The following is a 25867-nucleotide window of genomic DNA, read 5'->3' on the forward strand; positions in this document are numbered from 1 at the left end:
TTTTTTATAACAGATGCTTTTTTCTTTTTATAATATATACGAACTGCAACCATATACATTAGCATTGTACTTCTGTGCAGTCTTGGCAATTAAAACAGTTCTACAGTGAAAATTTTCACATAAGACACAAAACAGAATTACTCTAACATTTCTAAAAGAAATTATCAGCCTTGATGTTAATTCAAATGTATCATTTCTTCCTCAACTTTGCGGGGGAAATATCTTATGTTTATATACATTAATAACTGCTGTGAAATTTCTTCAGTCTTTGTATCTTAATTACTCAAACCCTTTGAACTTCTTCATCTGGTTTAAATTTTTTCCTGGATGAAGGCGTGCTGCAGAGCCTGGTTGATGCTAATCCGTTTAGCTGGGTCTAACATTAGAATCTGGTCCAACAAGTCCTTTAGCTGGTGTACTTTTTTACGCTGGTCTTCAGGGAGTCGTTGGCACCCAATCAAGTCTGCTAACAGGTCCTTGGTTGGATTAATGGTGCTCATAACAGTAACTTTCTCCTACAAATACAAAAACGGCAACCTTGTAGGAAAGAAGTAATGAACAAAACCCCTATCCCTTTTACAGAGCTTCAACGGGAACTCTTCTGCAGAGTTATCTCACATCTGATCAGCAACGCCCTTTGCCGTCATACATCATCATTAACATATACTATGTCAAAATGATACACAAAGTAATAGTGACCTCCTACAACATAAGCACATTATACTGAAGTTGGACATCCTTCTCTAAAATGAAGGCAGAATTTCTTTTATTAGTAATTTAAGGATAGATTATGTGGAGATACCCTGTATAGCTACCAGGATTAAACTTAGATTTCTCTTAAACGCGTTCCTAAACTGTAGCAAAAATCTCTGTTGCCAGTTTATAAGCATGTAACCTGTCCATACTGCTGCAAAAGGACATTCTAATAGTTTATAAAATTTTATTTTTAATTAAGGTACATTTGAAAGACCGTAATAGTAGGAGAGCTTGGAAAGAAGTAATAGGTTAGTTGACACATTAAGGACTTACCCTTTCTGTCACTTTATCTACTTCTATATACATAAAGTTGAGATTTTGATCAAAGTGCTGATCTTTGAACACACCTTTTCGAATCATCTGGAAAACGAGGGAGAGGCAAGAGTTTCAGGCAAGTTCTTTGTGTCTTACAAATTCCACAATTAGCATCAATGTCTACTAACTTATTGCAACATGGCTAATTTAATACTAATGGAAAATCTATCAAAAGGACAGTAAGAAATGTCTAGATTGAATAAAAAAAATACAGTTCAAACCAGCTGAAAAAGGACACAGTATCTTCCATTGACTTACGTATTTTTTTTCAGGTCAGTGCTTAGAAGGTTTCTGCTTGCACAGAAAAAGAAGCTGTATACTTTCACTTCGTAAGATTTTAAATCAATATTAATTATACAGACAGAGCGATGTATGATATTTACTTGCTGTTAAGAGAAGATGTATATGATAAACAGAATTCAGGGAGAAAAAAGAAAGTGTGTTCTACTGTTCATTAGAGCAGTTTCAGACATTAATTAAAAATCATACACTTATTTTTTCTTACCTTGTTTGGCATCTTTCCTTTGAGATCCATGGCTAGTTTCAACATATGGTTATTGGTTTTGCCAGGAAAGAGTATTTTTCCTGTATAAAGTTCATATAATGTGCAGCCTACAGACCACATATCTATACCATAGTCATAGATTTTTCCTATAACTGAAAAAGAGCAATTCCAGTTAATTCCATAAAGGCAGCCTTAAAAGATGTAATAACACAAAACCAGACAGATGAAAAAATTCTGATACGTAAACTATATTGGTGCTCCTCCTCTTAGGAATAAGAAGTCACCATAAAAGAAGGATGCAAGCTTTTTAACTTTTACAGTATCCCTATTTTAGACAGGGAGGTTTTTACCTAACACCCAAACTAATCAGCATGAATTAAGTTAGTAAAAAACAAGAAGTCACAACAATACCTCTAAATTAAAACATAACTATAACCAATCAGAATGACTTCTCCCTGTCCTCACTGAGCTGACCACCAACATACATGAAGAGTCACACAAAGCTTTCAAAGTCTGAATTTTTGACTGCCATCATATTTCCAGAGTGAGGTTTTGCTAAGACCAAACAGAGAGTAAATTCAAGTCAAATTCTCATTTGCTAGTACCAGTATATCCTGCTGCCGCTTATGATACATGTAGCCAATCCAAATGTACTTACTGATTTCTGGAGCTCGATAAAATCTACTAACTAGATATGGTGTGATGTCATTATCTGCAACATGCGAAGCTGATCCAAAATCACAAAGCTTTAATATTGTTTTAGACTCATTCACCTGAAAGTTAAGCATAAATATCCACTAGCACTATTTGTAGACAGAATTACCAATAGCACTGTGAAAGTAGCAATAAATTTAAGTCAGAGATAAGAAAAACATTCAGTCTTGAAATTGGAAGTTCTTCCTATATTTCAATCCTTCCTCTCTGTATTCAAAGGAAACTGTAAAACCTTCTTAAATTGAAAGTGACAGTTAATGTCTTCAGATCCTAGGAAATACAAAAAAGGTCAGTTTCACATACTTTTCCCTTACCAAAATATCCTTGGTGGACCTGGATTTCATTCCAGATACTGAAATTGTATCAGTTTAGACTTCCAGCTCTACTATCCAGAGTACCACTCATAAACCAGCAGATTATTCACATATCTCATGCTTACATAGATTTTATTGTTGTGATGGCAAGAAGCAAACATTTTAAATGAAGTGAAAATCTGAGTTTTTCACAGGGATGACTACCAAGAAAACCAAAGGAAACATGCTTGATTTGTTTGATGGAGCTCTCATGCTCTGCTAACCAGAATGTTTAATGGAAACAGAAAAAAAAAAAAGGGGGGGTGGGTGGGAAGGAAGGCATTAAGTACATTAAGTACTCTTCCCCATTATCTCATGCACATAAACAAAATCTCCATCCAGACTCAAACTACTTCCATTTTGCAGAAAGCAAGAACATTTTTCAACCATTGATGGAAAAAGTCCCAAGATTTCTCCTAAGAAAGGATACTGCCTTACTTTGGAAGATCTGCTTTCTAAAAAGATACAAGTGGATGCAGGTTTGTTTTAGAAAGACTGTACTAAAGATAATATTTTATTTAGATGCTGTATTGTATTTCTTACTATTTACACCACAATAGCATTTTATATCAAAACATGAACCCTTAACGTGTTCAGTCATAGTAAATTTTGACTTCATCTACATTAACAGAATGTTATTAATTTGAAATACTTAATTTTACATGATAGACTGTGCAAAATAAGTTTCAATTATTTATCACTTACCAAAATATTATCTGGTTTAATATCTGCATGTAGGATATTGCATCTTTTGAGAAGCTTTAAAGCCAGGAACAACTGCTGGCTGTAGGAACGCACAGCTTTAATATGGAGTCCAACATCCTTCCCATACTTTTTCAACACCTCTCGTAAATTCATACTATTAGAAGAAAGAAAGGGAGAAAGAAAGAATAGAAAAGAGCTTAACAAGGGAAAATATAGTGGCCTCCTAAACTGTAAGACAAATTTGAAGAAACCAGTTAGCTTTAGACGTTTTTGGAGAAAAGCAACATTCAACTTAACATACACACCCCTCTGCAATGAAATGAAAATGCTGGTCAATCAGATCTATCCTATATTGTATGATTACTTACTAGACTGGACTTACTTAGTTCAGAACACATTTTTAATCAAGATTAATTTGAGAGGATTTATTTGCACATAAACAGCATTTTCTTAACAACTGTACCACCTTTGTACTTGTTTTCTGAAGAAATAAATAAAAAAGGAAGTACACAAAAAATACAAGTGGAGGAGGCTATTTTTTGATGACTTAAACAGCAGATAAAAAGACCACAATTTCAGGACATAAACATCATTGGATATAAATAATGTACAAGTGTGTTATAAAGAGATAGTGCAGCACAAGAAAATAATTTGTTGTATTGCTTATTAATGAAAATATAATAGTAATTTCATAAAAATTCCTTTGCTTCAGCATATAACTTATCTTCAACTCAAATATGGCAAAAATTAAAATATGACATACACAGAAAACTTAGGATACAAACAACTGATGTCTCTAAGCAGGAATGGGAACTAAGGCAATTAATATACCCAGATCTATCACAAAACACAGTGTCTACAATTAACCTGTCAAAAGAGCCTAATTAGTTAAAGGAAAAAGTGAGCGTGCAAAGCACTAACAAATTTCTTCCTTAGACTGCTGTTATATATGTACTCTTCACAGAATGTACAGCATTTGCTAAACCTCTCTGGGAATGCATTCTTAATCCAAACCCATAATAGGAAAACTAATAAAAAAACTGTCTCACACACACAAATAATTAAGGACAGCACTGGTGAGATGATCCATCTTTAATAATACATTATTTTGTTTCAAATATTGTCCAGACAAAGTTCACAATGATGCTTTAAGTAAATCAGAAATCATTCAGTAGTCTATGGATTTGTGCCTCCAGACTATATATATATATATTTTTTTTTTTGAAGTTCCTTGCATTCTTGAATCTTGGCAACAGAACAAGGTATCAAAATAATAGCCAAGAACAGAAAGGCAAAGATCACTCAATAGTACTTTACCTTTTACGGAGAACCCCAAACTTTTGTCGTCTTACCTGAGTGGCTCAAATACCAGACAGAGATGTTGTTTGTGGTAGAAATGCCTAAACAATCGTAGACAATGAAACTTGTCATCAGGATCTGCATCATTGAGCTTCTTCAAAAATTCCAGTTCTTTCAGGCCAGTTTTTTGCCTGAAAACAAAGACATATGATTAGAAAACAAAATCAGTGAAATTCTAATACCTTTTTTAAACCTAGCCATTCACTTGCATGCTTATAATGATCAGGAAATGAGAAGCATCTTGTCATTACTTAATGTACCACTGCTTAAAAAAAAAAAAAATCACAACAGTGGTCTACTGTCAGCGTCTACTGTCTTTGTAACCTACTTATCCTTTCCTCCTCCCTCCTGGTCATGTGTAAAGCTAAAATTAGATTTCCTCCTGTAATATGACACCTTAGTTTCAAACAGCACTCACTTGAGAGGTTTACTTTTTTAAAAAAGTACTTAACCTCGTACATTATTAAAAAAAGTTTTAAGCTAAACTGACTATAGAGTCAAGTACACACTCAAACTGATTATCTATACAACATAGCAAACTGAAATAGCTTACCGCCCCCCCTTTTTTTTTAAAAAAAAAAAAGCTTTTCTAGATACCTATTCATATAACTTGAAGTAACTCAGTTATACACACAGTAAGACAATTTTTAAAACTTCCAAGGCAAAACGCATGGAAAAGATTTTCATTTAAGTTGTCTTTAATGGAAGAGGACATAATACATGACTGTAGAAATACTGCAGCAGATACTGAAAATGAGTATTATAGACAAGTCCTCACATAACGTAGTTTAATATATCATACTTTTTAATGTTCACTCATTCTGAAAAACCTCAAATTTTTTTCTTATTTCAACAGAGAGAGTCCCACCCCTTTTTATATATCTTATATACATGTAAACATATTGAGAATATAAAAAAATAATTAATGTACGAATGTCTTTTTTTAAGTTGCAGATGATCGATTAGGATCAAATCTATCGCCTGCCAAATCCATTTGGTCCATCAAAGAAAAATTTTTACAGTCCACAACTCCCATCTCAAAAAATTTAGGGCTGGGCAGGCCTCATAATTAACTGTAACCTTGTTTCGTGTTACTACTGTTCCCTGCAGTTTTCCAAATGTGAAAGTGCCTGATGAAAATGCAAGTACCCTTCTCCTGTGATAGCTGTAAAGAAGCGTGGATACATAGTCCTCAAGCGCTTCCCATTATCTGGCTCATATTAGCAGAAAAGGCAGGAATCACAGCTGTAATCTGTTACTTCACTTGAAACAAAGGGAGATTCAAATCACATCAGGAAAAACTTCCAACTGTTACATATGCTTTATTATTATTAAACAAAAACATTACTTACATAAGTTCATTGTTCCTGATGATTTTAACCGCTACTTCTTGGTTTGCTCTTGCCATGTCCCTGGCTCGCACTACGTTACTGAAGACTCCCTGACCAGTGTAACCATAGACATTGTAACGTTTATCTAGAACTTCACCTATATTAACACCTGAAGGATAAAAATCAAGCAATTTAAAGAGTTGTGAGCGACATACATAACGCAACTTTTTATGAAAACCATTCTGTATCATTCACAAAAACAGGATAAATGATATAATCACTTAATTTCATAGTGTACAATGTTTTATATCACCTAGCTTTGTGGAAGTTATGGGGAACAAACTGTGATTCTGTAAGTCTCGAATCTTTTCATAACTGAGGTCAAAACCTGCATGCTCATTTCATCCATTACATTACACACTCAGTGAGGGCACTGTGGTACATTTACATTAGAATAACGTTTCAGTACTTTTCACCATAAGGATCTTTTCCATTCTGCACCCTCGTTCTCACTGTCCTTGCGAATCAACAAATACAACTTACGGTAATAGCCTTCTGCATCGGTCCAGTTATCCCTGAGATTGGGGTTTTCTTTGAAGTCCTTTCCAAACCCAGCAGCCCTTAGACGAGCACTCTGAAATAAAAAGTAACAGCTTTGCTTGTGTGCTTTGTGCTTTTCCTTGATGTTTACTTACCAAAAGCTCTTTTTCCCTGCCAAAACACTGTTCCTCTCCACAGTACAAATACCCTTATCTTGTATGAGAGAGAAAGAGAAACTACCGAACACAAAATGCTATTTACATACCAGTATCTAAAGACTGATACAAGGAAAGAGGATGGGAACAACCAACAGAACTGTTATTAAACATAAATGGGCAAAGTTTCAATCAATACCCACAAGAAATTTATACAAGTCATGTCAGAATGCACATTTTGGACCATCTAAATAACACTTTTTACTTACAGTATGTTTGTAGTAATAAAGTTTAGCAATTTGCGGGGAAAATGTAACTGTTTAAGCCTTGAATTTCTGTTCATTCAATGCCACTTCACAGATCTCATACTATTACACTTACGATCATAAAATTACTACAATTGCTGTTGACATCTCTTAAGAGATTTGGCAATATATTTTCACAAATTCAAATCTATGAGTAGTAAAGAATATCTTCAATTGAGCAACAGTTTCTGGAAGGGGGAAACTGCTCATTTACAAGCCATTTAAATCCTACTTGTAACTTTCAAGTTTTTAAAAGCACACACACCACACCCTCCCCCAGTATTCTTCAAGTATTTATCTTTTTCCAGGTCAAAGGGGTTTTGATTTTTTTTTTTATTTTATTGTTATTGCCAGTGTTACTAGAGGGACATCATGGCAGCCTTTTGTCACCAATGCTTCTGTCATAACTAATAGATTATGTCTGCCATAAACCAAAATTAACCGGAGAATTTCTAAGTTAAGAAGAAAATTGTTGTCTTGACTTATTTCTCAGTGTTGTGCATCAGCAACAATGAGGTAGATTTACAAAGAACAGCAAGTCGCAAAAGTAGTCACTGGACTGCCAAGATTTGCAGGCCATTTCAGCACATTTAGAGAAAAGCTGTTGGAACAGTGCAAAAGTAAAACCAGGAAATGCACCTCTTCATTCAAAAAAAATAAATCCACAACCCAAAACACAACCCACCAAACAAACCACCACATTACTCCAACACAGCATCATTAGCAAATCAAAATATCTTACATAGACGCTTTCTAATTAACCATACATGAACCTCCGAAAAAAGCGCATATTTAGAACAGTGCAGCATGGTAACATTAACATAAAGCGTAACTTATTTATAAGTTTGTTACTGTGTGCCATTATAGGTCCTATTCAAACAACAGGTGAATTCCCTAATTGGTTACTCTGGTAAAACTCCCACTAATTTCAGCAGGCTTTCTTTCACTGAAATACTAATTAAGAACTACTTTGTCTGCCTTGGCTGATCAAAAGACTCAGAACATACTATCCACTCAGTTACACATGCTTTTACAAATCAAAGTTCCCACAAACCTCATCTGACAGTAACTCTCTAACAAAAATCAAGCAAAAAAAAAAAAAATCATACATCACATCTCCAAGAATTACCTACATCAAAGTATGCAGCGAACATATCATCAGATTCTGTGAACATATCAGGAGCTAGCAGTTTCTTCTGAGCTGAACCTTAAAATGAAATGTAGATTACTCAATACGAAAAAGACGACAAACTAATAACTCTGTTACCAGTATAATTTGTGACTTGGTATCTTTACAATATAATCTAAGATCAGTATGCTGGCAAACAGGTAGCTCTACTGATGTTTCTAGCAAGCACCATTTTACATTCTAGAAATACAAAACTCAGATTGGATAAGTTCTTTGAAGCACTCAAAAATTTACACCTCCTTGAAAAATTAAGTATAATAGCTTGCAAATAATTCACACAGCAGAAAGCAAAAAGTACATACTTACATGATCCCTACAGATAATGACACTATATATATATACGTATAAAAAGAAATATAAAATGACTGTGTGTATGTATAAAAAAAATAGACATGTTTTCAACATACAAATTCAGGCTTCTCTGCTAATCGCAAGGTATTTTACTAAAAACCAAAGTTGTAAAGCCTAAGAGTTGTTTCTTTGGAAAACGTTTTCTTCAACCCTGTCGAAAAGGACCTCGCACATAGCTTTTAGTTAAAGATAATGTTAAGTATTATGTTTACAAGAAACATTTTTGAAGTGGGCAAGATTATCCCTTTCTCACCTTTTAATCATCTTTAAAGTCGCAAAGACATTTTACTTGGTTGATAAAAGCAAAGAAATATAAATTAAGTACACATCAGTGAAAGCAAGTAAACGTCAAACTATTTCATAACACACATTATGGTAGCATCCCTTCAGACACTCCCTTTAGGGTATTAAGCAATGGAGAAAAATAAACATTTAACCTCAGATGCTTCAGGTCTCATGACGCGTATAGCCAACCACTTTCATACAAAATAACTAGACTGAAATCTTCTGACAGCATCAAAACCCCTCATCCACCATGCTGACACCGTTGTTTCAAGGTATAGACCCTTCAAGCATTTTCCTCAAATCTTCTTCTTAGTTCCAGTTACTCACACTTGCACTGGACTACAATGAGTTATTAACTAGTTCCTTAGCAACTTACTATCCTGCCTCTATATGAGGTCAGGATATAAATAAAAAATGCCTCTTACAAAGAAAGATGATCCACTGCTTCCATCTGTTGTTATAGCCACCTCCAACCCAGAATCCTACCAATATATGAAAATTCCCAGATTTGAGTGTAACTGATCTGTTTTTGAAAACAAACATTTTTCATAGCTTCAAAATGTCTAAGTAGTTAACAGTTATATTTTCATATACTTTAGTGGACAAAAATAGAAAGCAGTACATGCCTCTGACAAAAAAAAGGAAAAAGATATTGTTTGTTACACATAAGAACACTAAGTCTAAACTTGTGGTATGCAAATAAAAGAAAAGTGCTTAAGATAGTTTCCACCTGCATTGCAGGAGAACAATCTGAAAACATACTGCTCAAGGGAACACCAGGACAAACTACAGAGCAGTACACCAGTCCCAAAGAGATGCAGCTTTATTACTTCAAAGAGAAGCATCCACTAGAACATAGCATATTTAGCCCCCAAGGATACATCTAGCACATGACATGAAATACAAGCTAACTGTCCAACCACTTCCTGAGGGGTTGGGCAGGTTTCACAGCCTTTGTTAAACAGCGTGCTGTTGCAATTAAACTGTACAGCGAAACTGAATTAGTAAAAACTAGCTCAAGTATGTCCACACAGCCACTAGTCACACCTTTTGACTACTTGGAAGATGTACAGTAATCCACTTTCAGAAAGACAACAACAACGAAAAGCACATTTTCAATATTACAGGGTGCACTGCAAGATGCTCTATGTTCCTTTTGTTGCACCAGACACAAGGCAGGTTTTATATCAAGATGTATTTCATTTCAGTATTGTTGTACAATAGATTATGTGCAGGGAGGAAGACGAGGAAATAGCCATTTCTTCAGCAAGAAGTTATGCCACCAAAATGGACTTACTAGCAATGACTCTCAAAAGCCTTAATCATTCTAAACTACTACAGACCCACCTATATTCTTCTAACACAGTGGCTTTGACAAAAAGAGGGACAAAAGGAGCATGGTTTCCAGCCCAAAATAAAGACTAGGACTATATTAAGCTTCTAAGAAAACAACAGGCATAAGTGAAAAGAAAAATTTTGAAGTTAAAAAGGGTGATTCTTAACTATATAAAGACAAACATAATTATTTGCTCTTCCAAATTTATAGCATGAATTGTATTAAGAGTTACTAGAAATATAGACAGCATATTCCATTCATACCATCCCCCCCAGTGAGCAAGCTTTGTTTTAATGTTACGTTTTAAGTACCATAATATTCATGGAAACATTCTCAAATTCTGTCCAAAAAGTCAATCTACTTCCAAGCCTGCAAGTATATAAGGAAACTAAGCAAAATGCCTCTTCTGAAGTGCTCTGCTTAAGAGCTGAACTTCCATAAATTGCACTACACAGTGAGATTTCAGATTCTTACCGTTGTTCTGTTCAACTGTCATCAGGTTGTGCTTGGCTTTTACTGATGCCTCAAATGTGTCCACATTTTCCCGTTCATATTCCTTAACATCTGCAGCTACTCTTTCTAGGATGTCATCTGGTGAATTTGAGCGACTACGCGTACTACTTTGAGGACTGCTTGGTTCAGATGGTACAGATATATTACTGTCTTCTGTCTGGCCTTTGTATTTCTAAAAAGAAATTTAATTATTAATCTCACCATCACAGCTTACCACAATTTAAATATTTTTATACTCAACTCTTTCGATGGTTTGTGCTAAACCTTAATCTTTGCTTTCATAATCACCTACATCTCTAATGGCAACAGATTATTAGTAGAACGGGATACAACTTTTGAAAACTCATTTTGCTACAATGCACCACAGCCCACACCAAAAAAAAGGACCAAAAACTTCATGTGTGTCCTTGAGGCTTTTACATTTCTGTAAAAAGCTATTTTTATTGAAGATTAACTATTTTGTTCTGCATGACAAAATGTCAGTACCAATAGATTTATCAGTAAACCACTCCGGCACACAAGTAGTGAAATAAAGTCTTTAAGGAAAAATTAATGATCTTATATCTTACGTCCTAGAATCTTCTCCATTTTTATTAGTGTTATGGTACAGAAAAGTAGTTTTTAGATTCAGGTTTTTTATTTTAATTGGAAATCCTGTTTATTCATTCCTCCTTGTTGAAAATTTTCAGATGCATTAAAAAAGTTCAAGACAATGCCTTTACAAATTATTTTTAACTCAGCTAGTATGAAATTATACAAATGTCACTTCCTCTCCCAAAAGTTAAAAATCAAACTGAATAAATGCTGGTACCACTCAGTTATCAAGGTCAAACTATTCAATAATACAAGCAGAGGTTTCCTATTTAGGGCATGAAGTTCTGGAATTTGCGACCTGCATGGCCCAACAACAGGTGTAACCGGCTTTTAGAAATAATTTACTTTACATGGTTTTGCTCAGTCACAGTTCTGAAGGATTTTACAATGGGCTTTGCATAAAAGTCAAAAGATGAACAGTATTTTTAGTGCTGCTTAAAATAAGCAGCACATTATAACAGTTGTTTTTATAACTAAGTATTAAGTAAATATGCTACAGCATTTTGCTTACTGTGATCTGTGTGCCAAATCCCAACTTTAAAAAAAAGTTACCCAACTTGTGCTGTAGAATTACATCCCCTTTGGCCGCAGCTCCCTTTCAGGGGTCTCAATCACACGTTACCTGTCACTACTGTTACCTTCTTACCAGGAATAATTAGTTCATGGGAACTCACACGTGTAACTGAATACATTCTCTACTTCATGAAGAGGGAACCTATGTCAGTGGCTTTATGAGGTTTTGGAAATGGACAAGGATAATTCTACTTGAAACAAACTGACCAGTTAGGTTAATTGATATGTAACTTAATCCTATATTGACATTATGGAATCAATGATACAGCTATGAAGAAAACCTACAGATTAAGGTAATTGAAGAACATTTTTAACATATCATAGGACTGCCAGAGAATGTTTAACCATAGCACAAAAATGACTCACAGAAGATTTGCTTCAGTCTTAAATGCAAGGCTGTTGCGATAGAAGTGTAAAGTTTAACTGAGATTAACATCTACAATAAATTAATTGGAAAAAATATAACAATAGTAAATATTACTGTAATAATTATTACTGTAATGTAGTAATAGGCTAAGACTCTTCCTTTATCACATTTTATGCTAAAAGCATAAAATTAGTTTCTGTAACCCACATGATAATATAACCGTGTACCTGAACAATTGCTTGCCGCTGTAATCTTCTTTGTCTTATCTCTGCTTCCTCATCCTCTTCTTCCAAATCAAAGTCTTCAAGACTATAAAAATATAATTACTTCTTATATAACATCATAAACATAAGATTATCTACTGTATTTTACCAAATGCTGTTCTTTGGTGTAGAAAGCACATAATATATTAAACAATAGCTGTTCAACTGATTCAGAAAGCAAAGTTGTATTAAATCCCAGTGTGCGTATTTACATGTCCTTACAGAGAAAATTTATTTTTTGGTATCTCATTGGGACTTTGAGTATTTAATTTTTAACTGCAAACAATTAACAGTAACTGCTTTTAAAAGGAAAAAAAACAAAAAAAAACTTGTTCATTTTCATTCCACCATCATTCCTCCTTGATAATTTGATTAAGAATGCATACTCTTGTGCAACTGGATTAAGCAGATATTTAGCAAATATAAAAGCAACCTGCAGACAGCAATTAATCCTTTCAGCTGTTACAGTTTTTCCTCAAGCAGTAAACTTGAGGAAACAGACCAAATATTTTCACAAGGTACTGATCAAGTTGAATTTAGAAACCGAACAACACATCATCTCCTCAGGTCTGCCCCCTAGCCAATAGGTCTTGGTATCTCTTGCATACTCCAAAGTTTTCCAGATCATCCCAACAGTAATTTGACAAGATCATAAGACGTAAAACATGATTAAGGTTTTAGGTGACAACCCAAAATCTACACCATAAATGTCAGTTCATTCTCCATACCAGTGGATCTGTATTTTTAGATAATCAGCACAAGTTGGAAATTAATTCTTACTTTTCATCTGATGAAGACTCCTGTTCAGCTTTCATACCCTCAGAAAGACTACCTTTAAATTTGTCTTCTTTAACTTTGCTTCTGCTCCTACGTCTATGGCCACCGCGTGACCTGGACCTCCTTCGAAGGCGAGATCTACTTCTTCGGCCCCTATCCCTGGTAAACGATAAGAGGGGGTTGGTTCTTTAGGGTTTTGGTTTGTTTTTTTGAAGAAAAAGAGGAAAACCTATTCATAAAACATAAAGGTACATAATGACTCCAAGTAATAAACCAAATTAATTAACGGAGGACAAAATTAATTCAACTATGCTAGTGCGTATAAATGTTGACAAAAAATGCATCATTTTTTTACACACAAGATAGCAATCTTTATTCTTTTAGTAATATTTTACAAAATATATTAAAAAACATAGTGTGTCTTTACCTTCTCCGAGGAGACCTACTCCGCCTTCTTGGAGATCGGCTACGTCGAAGGGGTGAGCGAGACCGCCTTCTAATGGGGGACCGAGACCTTCTTCTGGATGGCGACCATCTACTGGGTGGGCTAACATCTTTTGATCTTTCACGTCTAGACAAAAGATCGTCTCTGGTCCGCGTTCTTAAAATAGAGGAATAGAATGGTAGTAAAATCAGGAGCAAGCTGAAAACAAAAATTACAATTCCCTCTAAAAGTTCACTTTAAAATCTTACAGCAGGTGAGGGACCACCAGTTGGGCTTCTGAGGGAGGGATGGGTAAGTATGCTGCAGAGCTGGCTGCCCTTCTTGTGTGTGTCCGCCCACCCTGGGAAATACATGCCCATACATAGGTCTAGTTCAGGACAATTCTGGAAACAGAGCTTGTTAATTAATACCACAAAGCTAAGAGAGGTTTTAAAACAAAGCTTGTGTTTAGGTCTTACATTAAGTAGTGGCCTGTTTTCACATGTTTATCATAAAGAGTATTTAAACAACAAATAAACCCCCAAAACTAATTCTTGAGCATTTTCTCAGCAACTTTACAACACAGTCTTGAAATTTAGGACCACGCTACTCCACAACAATGACTTCAATGTCTATTTCAATTTGGGCACTAGAACTGGACAGCTTCAACATTTCACACATTCTAATACAGCAGCTGGAAACTAAAATTCTTAATTAACATGTAAACTAACACGTCTCAAATTAAAAAATAATTCAAGTTTGACACTATATACCATTCAACATTTGTTCATTCTTGTCTACACAGAGCCACAATTATTCAAGAAAAAAAATCCTTGATGGGATTAAAAAGCTTAACAGTATTCCACGACAGCAAGACTTCAACCAAAAACTGGAAAGGATAGAAGTTAAAAATATTTAACAACTATTCTAGTGAGGCTACAACAAAAATTCTTGGAAAATATTTCTACACCATTGTTCAAAGAAAATGTTGCTACTCTATTTCTTTTTCTTTTTTTTTTTTTTTGATCAAATTGGGACAAGTTATTTCAGGTGTTATCTCTCACCAATGATTAAAATCTCTTGGGTCTGAAAGATTAATTCCACCCATTCTGTAATAGTTTGTTGTTTGTTTTGAGACTGTTATATCAGCTTCAGTTACCTTAGCTGCATATAATGACCAGGCTTACAGAACTGATGCAAAATAGTAAACAGTGGGACAGAAAGAAAATCTATGCACACATAGAAGTACTGGCAGTTTCTACAAGAAATTACTGTAGACTCAAATGCTGGAGCAGGCTGATCCCTTTAACCCATTTAATTTATGTTACGTTCTTGTGAACAATATTACAAAAAAAGTCACAGGATGAACTGACAGTTCCAGGTTTCCTGGCTAACAAAGTGGCTGTACTACCAAAACCCAATCCAAACAACTGTAAAAAATTAAATCAGTTCAGGGATCATAGGTATGAGATAAAAAGTAGAAGCTGATTAAGAATTCATAGTAATGTCACATAATGAGTAACTTCAGCCAAAGACCCAAGAAGTATCTTACATGATTAGAACACTGGAAACAAATATGACAAATAAAATTACTGGGAATTTTTGGTTAAAACTGTTCATTAAAGCTCCTGAAATTCTCTGGCAGCGTGAGTAATTACAGGTAGTTAAAACTCAAACATAGTTGGAGTTAATTCAGGATGTCCGAGAAAGATAGATTACTCCTGCTGATTTGCAAACACTTCCAGCAGAAAATATTTCCTAGTGGTCCCCCACTCACATGCTGCTCACCATGGTGTTGTACACAAGTATGAATTTGATAGCAAAATTCTATACACATGCATCACTCGAAATAGCGTCTAGACAACTAATTCAAACTGGCTGCAGTGCAAGCTGTCATGAGAAATGAAAACTGAATGATGCAAAATGGTACGGAAGACAAGTCAAATACTATGTCTCTAAGAAACGTAGTTGTTGTACCGATACATTCCTGATTCGCTAGAAAGCAGTCAGATAAACAGCTAGCATTTACAATACTTGCTTAACCTGGTTAACACCAGTGGGGCCATCCTCCAAAGTACCTGCAGTACTGCTATGCAGTAGTACAGACAAATAAGCTGATAATGCGCCCATAGAAGACATCCCATACTTGAAACCAGAGTAATGTTCAGTGATGCAGGCAGAAAGACTTTGACGTTTATTAGGCGCTTATTTACTGAGCTACATCTTCGTGGTTCCAATACATGGTTTTAAATTCATACTTCTTTGTTCTTAATTCACAGAGTGGGTGAAGCTAAACCCCATGATAAAAAGTTTGAAATTATTCATTATCCAAAAGTAATGCTGAACTCTTCTGCCCGTTGAACTTCTTACATTTAACAACTTAACTTCCAAAAATGTATACATTTATATTGTTCTCTGCTTGGGAACTTAACATCCAGGCCTTATCAGCTTCAGAGAAGGAGATGCTAGTTAATTATTTCTCATAGTTTAGATTAAATTTTAAGGTAACTGCTTTCATGGGCTAAATTGTCTTTTTAAAAGATACTAAGACTAAAAATACATTAAAAAGATTTCAGTCTTTCTCCTTTAAGTGTATGCAAAATATCATAATGATATACAACAGACTAATAATGAAGCAACACTACCATACCTCTAGCAAATGAAAAACAGAAAATATTTTTAAGAAAAAAAGGACCGTGAGAAGGACATCTTGATATAAAAGATCTGCTCACATTCACACATGTTGAGTATCGTTACAGGGTTTTTTTGTGGAAGAGGGGCTAATTACCCACTTTTAGCCAGCACTGATACGTAAGAGTGAAGGGGACTCTCACTCCACAGAAATTCCTGAAAGCAGCAGAACTATTAACTAAGAAACAAAATAGCAGCCAAATTCTGAATCCAACTGAGTGACAAAAAGGAGAACCTGAGCTACAGAACTTGTTCCCAGTAATGGTGTGAGCAGCAAATAACTCAGCACTTCAACAAACAAAGCTGGCATGTCTGACAGCTGGGGGGAGTATTTTTTAAAAACTGAATACATACAAAGTAAGCTTATAATATAATGCACAATCTGATTACTTTTTTTAATAGCTATTTTCAGAATAATAATAAAAAAAAGAGAGATAAACACAGAACTAGAAGATAGTTCATCCTGTAATGCATTTTTGTGATGGTTCATGACATCTTTAAGTTACCTGGGAGAAGAAAGACGCCTCCTTTCTGATTCTCTTCTTTTCCTTTCTGCAGATCTACTCCTCACTCTTCTAACTGGAGACCGAGTTCGAGAGGGGGATTTACTCTGTTTAGATCTACGATCATTAAAGAGAGGGGATCTGCTTCTTCTCGACTTTTCACGTTGTTTGGGAGACAAGCTTCTTCCTTTTGGGCTACGGCCAGGTCGTCTAGGGGACCTGTTTTCTTTCCCTGAAGAAGCGTCTTTAGAAGGAGATTTAATTGGCTTTTTTTCTTTCTCAGTCTCTGATCTCCTAGGTTTTCTATCTTTGGACCGTGATCGTCTATCTTTGGATTTGCTTCTTAGTTCTGTTGGTGATTTAGATTTTCTGCCACGATCTCTGCTTTTGTTTTCATTTACAACTGGAGACTTTCTGCGATCTCTTGATTTACTTTTATCATCAGCCTTATTTCTATCCTCTGGGGGAGACTTAGACTTTCTGTTTTTCTCCTGAGATCGCCTTTTAAGCATTGGAGATCTAGATTTCCTTGTCTGATCTTGAGATTTACTTCTCTTATAAGGGCTTTTGGATTTCCTCCTCTCTTTTGACTTGCTTCTAGTTGTCTTCTCTTTGATTCCATCAACTCCTACCTTGCCTTTCTTTTTGTCAGATCTGTGCCTAGTCCTTTCTTTCGATTCACTCTTACTTCCTTTCTTGGAACTAGTTTTGTTGTCCACAGGTTCTAATTTCCCCTTAGTGTTTGACTTAGCTGTAGGTCTCGTTCCATTTCGCACTTTTTCATTAATCTCCCCCTCTTCTTCAGATCCTGACTCATAGCCTTGTAATATTAATCCCATCCCAGACTGGACTTTTCCTTCCATTAATTCATTTTCAAGTTCAGCTTTCAGTAATGCTCTTTGTTTCTCCAAGTCTTCCAAAGGAGCTAAAAAATCAATTTTAGTTCTTTTAGCTGGTCCATCTTCCTTGTCAGAGGTATCAGCTACCTCTTTCCGTTTATGTTTCTTATGTTTGTGTCTGTGTTTATGTTTTTTGTCCTTATCTTCTTCTGAAGAATGTTTATGTTTCTTGTGTTTACTTCGGTGTTTGTGTTTCTTTTTTTTGTGTCGGCTGTGCTTGTTCTGAGGTTGGTCTGCCTCTGATACTTCCCCATTTTCTTCATTTACACTTCTTTCAGATGCATCAGCATCCTCAACCCTGCAAAAAATAAAAACTACACATCAGTACTATCAACTCACTGCAGTCCTTAATCTTGTGTTAAATTGACATTCTTTTTTATGATAGAAACTAACTGGCACTTAATTACCTACCTTTGGGAGAATTAAAAATGTATGACTAATGTAACCAAGTTATAACAGCAGACACACTTCCTCATGAACAGACAGCGCTGACTACAAAAAGAAATACTACGGAAGGAAGACACAGCAAATGCACTAACAAAACAAAACGTGGGTGAAATCAATGCTTATGCTTTTAGGTTCAATACTGACAATATCTGTTAATAGTATATAACAGTGCTGCATATTTATGCATCCTGTCAGTCCATCACCTATCTTATCTGCTGCTCCACTCTGATGCCTAACCCAAGCTATGCCTTTTAAAATTATTTTCAAATGGCAAAACACAGTTGTGCTCCGAAGATCAACCTTATTTCAAGGGATGATGCTGACCGCCTAATGAAACCATCTTGCAGAATCTCACACAGAGTCAACTGATTCTCTGAACTGCTATTTCTTTCTGTAAGTGTAGCCACCTGTTAAAAAATCAAGAACGATTCTTATTGTGCGTTTATATTATTCATGCAATACAGGGAACACTACTGAGGAACAGGATAAATTAAGGAAGTCTCATTTCGGAAAAGCTTTCTGACAGTATACAGCAGACTGTAAGCTTCCCAAGAAAAAAGTGGTAATCTTTAGACCGGTAAAACAGCATTGGACAAAAAAGCAGAAAATAAGTCTACAGCAGGTTATTAAAATAATAATGTATAGTGTTTTTTCTAAAAAAAACCCACAAAACTTCAACTAGCTAGTCACAGCAACAAGCAATTTAAATAGTGTACTTCATAACTTAAAAAAATTCTAAAACTCAGTCCTGACATTATGCATTCACTTACATTATCTTCCTCAGATGCTGAAACTGGTTTACCAATATATTTTTTTACAATGTTTAGCAAATACCTCATGATCTCCTTTAGAGTATCAATTAAGTTACTGTCTGTGGTAAGACGGATATTTGCCTTTTGAAATCTGTTGCCAGATACTATAGGTGCCAGAGTTCACTATTCTACAAACTCACCCCACCTAAGGTACAGTTTTGGAATTTACTAGCTAACACTTTAATAACTTAAATATAGCTCTTTCTGTATCCCAAGCCTCATTCATTGCAAAGAAGTTCCCTAAACATGATGGTCAGAAGTGGTGGTAGGATGTACACAAAAACGTAGAGGTCTCTTCCCAACTCTACTAGTTTCACAAGACAGATGTTTCTGAAGAATATATTTATTCTATGGGATCATTCATCATATCAGAGGTATTCTAAGCCAGGTCTAAAGGATGGACCTTCACTATAAATTCAATTAGTGTCTTCCTAATGAAAGACAGGATCTTCAAACAGTGCACAGTTACTGATTCTCTCCTGCTTGATTTAATGCAAATTCTAGAACTAGTAGATAATCCAGACTTTTCTGCAACATACACTAAAATTACTTGCTAAAACCATTAACACTTTAGTGCTCCGAAATGAGAAACTTCCTAAGGGAACAGACTGTTTGAGTTAAAAATATGCAATATTCAGAGTCTTAAGTCAGAATGCTGAATATTTTTTCTTCTACATCTTTCTCACTACTTCTGCTTACTCAAAGCATATAGAAAGGTGTTTTTCTTAGTTGCTTCCTTCTGACACTCCACACCATTATGACAACAGAATATCAGAAAGAAAGAGGACCAACTGCCTTAAAATGAGTTTGCTATATGTTGCATTTGGCACAAAAGACACTAAAAAGAAGGAAAAAATATTACATGCAAAACTTTCTGAACTTGGATTTGCAAGTATGTCAATGATATAAGTTGTCTAAAGGGCAGAGAAATGTCACAAGGAGAATTTTAAGGGAACTATGCATCTTTCAAGATTTTTTTTTTTTAATCAGATACAGGATGCTGTGTAAGTCCCCAATAACACATTAATGGTACTTTAATACATTATAAAAATATTACAGAACAACAAAAAAATAACATCCATTCAAGCTGCTCCAGATTAAGTCTTCCTTCTCTTAACAGCAGAAAGTGGCACTGAAATCTATAAGGAAGTTATTTTGTTATCGTATGTATTTCAATATTATGTAATAACCTCACCTTACATTCCGTAAAAGCAAGTTGGTAGCGGAGGCAGACAGATGAGATACAGCACCACAGCAGTATCTCAGGCCACTACAGACTGCTAATACGACTGCCAGCTTTCTTTGCATTTGTACCTCAACTATAAAATTACTTTAAACTTTGTTAATATGCATTAAATGTTTCGGAGTTTATTCATGTACAGGAATCTGTTTATTTCAAGTAATTCCATCACAAAGTGGTTAAACTTTTACTTCATTTAAATTCTTCAGAGGTGTAAGAACATGGATGAGAAACCTTTTAAGAAGATTTCACAGGGTCATGAGGCAGATAGGTAACTACATGTTTAGGTGGCTTTAAATAGGGAGGAACTGTGACATGATCTTGTTATAGCCCCATTTTCTCTTCTGAATTCAAGGAGAAGAACAGTAGGAAGTTCATGAAGATCTGCAAAGAGATTTCACCCATCTTTTCCTACATTCAGGCGTCCTATCAGCAGTTTTTACCTTATTACTCTTAGTTATATTTCACTATACAATACTAAATGCTCTTCTTCATGTGCTCATGCGTTTTACATGGTTCACATGTACATCCACTGCTTTTCCTCACCTGTTTTCTACTCCCACTTAACAACAACAACAAAGCCTCAAATCGCTGCTTTTTAAGGGAGAAAAAAATACAGAAAGCCGTTTATATGGCTAAAATATTTATACAGTGAAGAGAAGCAATAAAGTAAACATTAGGTTGTCAGCTCCGGGCAAAAGTTCCAGAGAAGAAAGCGTTCACAAGCTCGTGAGTGTCGACAAACCTAAATCTGACGACGCTAACCGGGGTGCCAGGAAAACACAGCCCCGGAACCCCGGTCCGGCGGGGAGGCGGCAGCTCGTTCTTCGCTTCCCAACGGGAGCCGGGAGTTGCCAGTCATTTCAAGGGCTGGAAGGAGGGGCTGGCAGCAACAAATCGCTTTTTGCTTCCACCAGCGCAGGCACTTCTTATAACGCGAGAGCGCCCGGGACTCGGGGGAGGTGGGCTCGCCTCAGGGCGGGCAGCGGCTCGGCGGCAGGCGCAGCCCCGAGGCACCCGCTGGCCCGGCTCTCCCCTCGCCCGGGGAGGCCTCGCTCCGACGGAGAGCCGCGGCCCGCAGCGGGGGTGGGGGCGGATCCCGGGGAGCGCCGGCCCGGCTTCGCCTCAGGGATGCCCGAGCTCTGCGCGCCGCCGGGCACCCGCCCGGCCCGGGAGGGCAACAGCCTCGCAACCGTGCGGAGGAAGAGGATCCCCCCTCCCTCCCCGCGGCAAACCCGCTTCCCCGGGGAAGGGCAGGAGGTGCGAGAGCGGGAAGGGCAGCGCCGGAGCCCCCGCCGAGGCGGGAAGGCGCACGCGGAACTGAGGACACGCGCCCGCAGGTCCCGGCTCCGCTTCCCCTCCCCCCGCCCCCAGCAGACCGCCTCACGCGCGCCCGGCTCGCGGCCTCCTGCGCCGCCGCCCCCCCCCGCCCTTCCCGGTCCCCAGACGGCGGGAGGCGGCTCCCGCGCCCCGGCCCCGCTGGGCCGCCTCGCGGCGGGGCGGCCGGCTCCTATAGCAACCCCTCTCTCCCGGAGCGGCCGCCTTCCCCCATCTGCCTCCTCCTGCCTCGCATTCTCCACACGGGCCGCTTCTCGTCCTCCCCCCCTCCCCTCGCCCGCGCTTCCCCCCCGCCTCCCGCCTCCCTCCTCCCCAAGGCGCCATCGCTAGGAGCCTCCCGGCCGGTCTCTTACTCGGGCGCTCGCAGCTCGGGCTCCGCCGCGGCGGCCATTTTGAACTTCCAAACTCCTTCGCTGCCGCTGGGGAGACGCGGGGCCGCGGCGCACGCGCACGGAGGCGCCGGGCGGGGAGGGGGGGCGGGTTGAGGCGGGGGCAGCCGGCCGCCGGAAGTGAACCCCGCGTCCTGGGTAGGGAGCGGGCCGGAAGCTCCGCCCCCTTCTCCCCCAGGGGCGGCTGAGGGGAGGCGGCGCTCAGTGCGCGGCGGGAGCGGCCTGGCGCCGGTGAGGCTGAGCGGCGGTGGGCTCGGTGCTGCTGCTGTTGCTGTTGCTGCCGGGAGAGGGTGGGGGGGTGGAGCGAAAGTGGGGTGCTCGGCCCCGATACCCGCGTTCGCACCTCCTCACCTCCCGGGATGGCCGGGCCGCGGCCCCGGGCGTCTCCTCAGGGGACCTCGCCGGGACGAGGGCGCCGTTTCCAGCCGCTCGAGTTCGGAAAGGGCCTGGCGATGGGCGAGGCCGCCGCCGCAGCCCGGGAGGGGTCTGCCAGGCGTTTCGCTGCGGGCTCTCCAGAGGCAGCTGGCGCGTCTTGTAAGGCGTTGCTTCTCTTAGGTTGCTTTTCCAGACTCCATCTGACTACACCGAGCTGCACGGAAAGGGTCGGCGGGCCTTTACCGACGGGGCACCGGGCTGTATTTAGGGTACGCTGGTAAATGTTTGCGGTCCGGAGCCCCCCCCCCCCCCCCCCCCCCCCCCCCCCCCCGTATTAGCGGTGCAGGTTTCTCACCAGCGTTCTTTGCTTTAAGATTAATACCGCCTGTTTCTTAACAGGAACTGTTATAAACTTGACACAAAAATGCCGTAATACTACTAACCTGTAGTTAATTTCAGGAAGTGATTTGAGTAATCATTTATTGGCATCATTTTTCTCACGGCAAAACCCTCACTTCTTTCAGATAGTCTTAAATAAATCTGCAGACATTCCTAGGACTGGAATCTGAATCTAGATTTCACTGTGGCCTAGAGTTTTGATAAAAGATATTTGGAATCATGAAGTAGATTTTAACTGTTTTGTTTATTGTCTTTTGTAGATTTACCTACCAGCAACTACAGAAAATGAATTAATTTAAACACAAATACCAATGTGTTCTGTCAGTGAACCTGCACTGCCCCGAGCGAATCGCAACATCCCAGTTGTATGCTGCTGTGCTTGGGGGTTTTGAAGCCCGGATTGCTGGCCTGGTGGAAGTGTTTCTGGTGGAGGTATACAAGTGCAAGCTCCGCCAGTTCACAAGCAGCATCAAATGTAAGATCAGGACACACCTAGCTTGTGTGCATGAAACAGATACAGTGTGTCAAATTTCAGGCGGTCTGAAAACAGACGAAGATGAGAATGCGTATGCGTCGTATAGCATGGGAGATGAAGCTAACCAAGAAAATAAAGTCGACAAAGAAAATGTTTCAGAAATGTCTGTCTTATTACCTGTGTATCAGGTGCTTCAAAATAGGAGTCCTCACTGTTGTGACATAAGCCCGGGCAGTCGGAGCAATGATCCTCATTCCCCTCACTCCTGTGAAGCGAACACCTTGTTTGGAGAAGCAGCAGCTAATTTGCAGCTTGAGGCACTGTTCTGCAGTGCCGACTTCTCTTTTGTATTTCATGGACTCCAGCGAATCCAAAAAGAGCAAACATGAAGCAGCAGCCCAGTCTGTGCCTCTTGGCCTCTGTCATGTTTCCAGTGTTAGAAATCAGACCTTAGCTGGGGAGATAAAACCCCCTAAAGCTGAATCAAGGTGTAAAAATTACAAAAATCAGAAGAAAGCTAGATGTGACAGTAAAGGGTTAGCTCATCCTGTGAAAGATGCTTGCCCGTTAAAGCTGGATTCTGAGAGAACGCGGCATTTCTGCAGCACGTGCAACATGGTGCTGAAGTTGAAAGATGCTGTAAAATCCATGAAAAGGGCCATGATGTGTATCATGGCTTTAAATGTGTTCATTGTAGTTGTTGCATGACTGAGTGGGACTTAATGGAAAATCATTTAAAATCACACAAGCAGATAAAAGAAATCTACCAGTGCCTCGTCTGTGAAAGTGGTTTTGTGTCACAAAGTGCCTTGAAAGTGTGCAAAACCAGCCATCAGAGGAAGCCTCATGTCTCAGCGCAGAATGTGATCATCTTTTGAAACTGAACAGATAAGAAATCTTCATGTAGCTTGCTGTTATCAGGATATGTTTAAATGCCCGCACTGTGATTTTTACCAGTAAGTCAATTTCTTTTTTTATTCTCATACAGTTGCCTCAGCTATAAACTTGTCTGTGCACGTAATTTTATTTGGTCAATGCAAAATTTATTAGAGACATGAGTGGTAAATGCTATCATGAAAAGCTATGGCAAAGCGTCTTCATACTGATTTAAAAAAAGGCAAGAATTGCAAAAATTCTAAAAAGTGTTGTATATCTTTAATTTTTGATAATGTACCTTCATTCTGCAAATTCCTGGCTCATTTTATATTTTGGATTCTGAATATTTGTGGGAGTAGTTGACCCTCATATTCCAATAATTTCAAGATTATTAGCTTTTTAATGGCTCTGTAACATTACTCTAAAGGTACCTCTATCAAGATTAATGCTTTTTATCTCTAAGTTGTGTGACACAACTAATAGTTAAATACTATCTTCATTTATAAATGGAGGTCCTTTGCAGAGGAACCTAATCTCTGTCTCTTAAATCACAAAAGGACAGCATTCCAGTATTCTAGTGCTGTTCTTTGCATTAACTACAAATGTTGCTTTTGTACCAATTGTACTTTAGGCAAGGAGTGAAAAACTTAATGTTTCTGCTACTAATTGCAGGTGTTTTGCCCTTAATAAAGCCATGCATTTAGCGCTTACCTTCAAGTCTGTAGGTAAAATCTTGAAAGATTTGTGTACAAAGGTAGTCTGGGCATTTTTCTGTTTAACCATTCAGTGTTACCGGTGATTGTAGTGATTGATTGATTTTAGCAAGGTTTCTGTGGCTGCTACTGCTAATATAGACCAAATTCTTGCTGTCTGGGTTGAGCTACTGAATCGGTTCTGATTGCTCAGTAAGGCTAGCGCAAAACCAGGTAATTTATGTGAAATAAGATGATGGCTTACAGGAGTGCTCTGCAGTTTGTGGTGGTGGTCAGATAAGAAAACAGGCGACGTTAGGAGCATTGGGGAACGTGGAATAACAGGGCGCCCTGTGGTTGTAGCCAGGCCGGGCATTGCATCTGTGTTGCAGTGCTGGTTTTGAAGGGTTTAGATTAGATTATGTGCTGTGCAGTCAAATTTTGAAGTCGTCTTGTTTGTCTTTGGGCTAGGTAGGGTCGCTCTGAGCTTTTACTGTTTAAAAGGGCAGGAGGTAGAATTTTCATAGAAGGTTATTGCAGAATTCTGAAGGAAAAGTAACTAAAAAAAAGTCTTTTTTAGAACTAAAACCAAAATGAGTATCTTACTTGCTTCACAACAACATATAGTGTCTCCGCTTAATTGTATGTGACTATAAACCGACAGAGGGGCTGCAGTCCTGTCTAACTTTTTCTCTAAGAGTTTGGGAAGGAGACCACATAGACAGCTGAAATTCACAGTATTTCAAAATAGAGGTGACTACAACAGTGAAAAGATTTCCGAGTGCTCATACAAAGAATGTTTTCTTAAGTGTGGATGAGGCATTGTAGGACATGGTTTAATGGGCTGGTGGTGTTAGTTGATGGCTGGACTTGATGATCTTACAGGTCTTTTCCAACCTTAATGATTTTGTGATTCTGTGAAGTGAAAGGAGAACAACTGTTTTGTATTGACAAATTGTAAGTTGTCTCTTGAATGGGTAATTTCCTTCCATTTTTTTGGGGAAACAAAAATCAAAAATCT

General features: G+C 38.2%; 1 protein-coding gene across 2 annotated transcripts; it reads right to left on the reverse strand.

The window, feature by feature from the left end:
- Window positions 1–5: 5 nt before the first annotated feature.
- PRPF4B (pre-mRNA processing factor 4B) lies at window positions 6–22075 on the reverse strand. 2 transcript variants are annotated; one of them, XM_059815247.1, is made up of 15 exons: window positions 21994–22075; window positions 16908–18101; window positions 13714–13887; window positions 13290–13445; window positions 12474–12555; window positions 10674–10884; window positions 8172–8245; window positions 6582–6672; window positions 6060–6207; window positions 4701–4838; window positions 3349–3502; window positions 2235–2349; window positions 1577–1728; window positions 1030–1116; window positions 6–515 (listed from the first exon to the last, which is right to left on the reverse strand). In XM_059815247.1, exons 1-15 carry the CDS (start codon window positions 22029–22031, stop codon window positions 312–314), a joined length of 3018 nt encoding a protein of 1005 aa, XP_059671230.1. In that variant the 5' UTR covers window positions 22032–22075; the 3' UTR covers window positions 6–311. The 2 variants fall into 2 exon arrangements, with proteins under 2 accessions (XP_059671230.1, XP_059671229.1); XM_059815246.1 differs by having other exon boundaries at window positions 8172–8239; window positions 21994–22063.
- Window positions 22076–25867: the final 3792 nt, after the last annotated feature.

Source organism: Gavia stellata, chromosome 3 (assembly GCF_030936135.1).
Source record: "Gavia stellata isolate bGavSte3 chromosome 3, bGavSte3.hap2, whole genome shotgun sequence".
Taxonomy (NCBI): domain Eukaryota; kingdom Metazoa; phylum Chordata; class Aves; order Gaviiformes; family Gaviidae; genus Gavia; species Gavia stellata.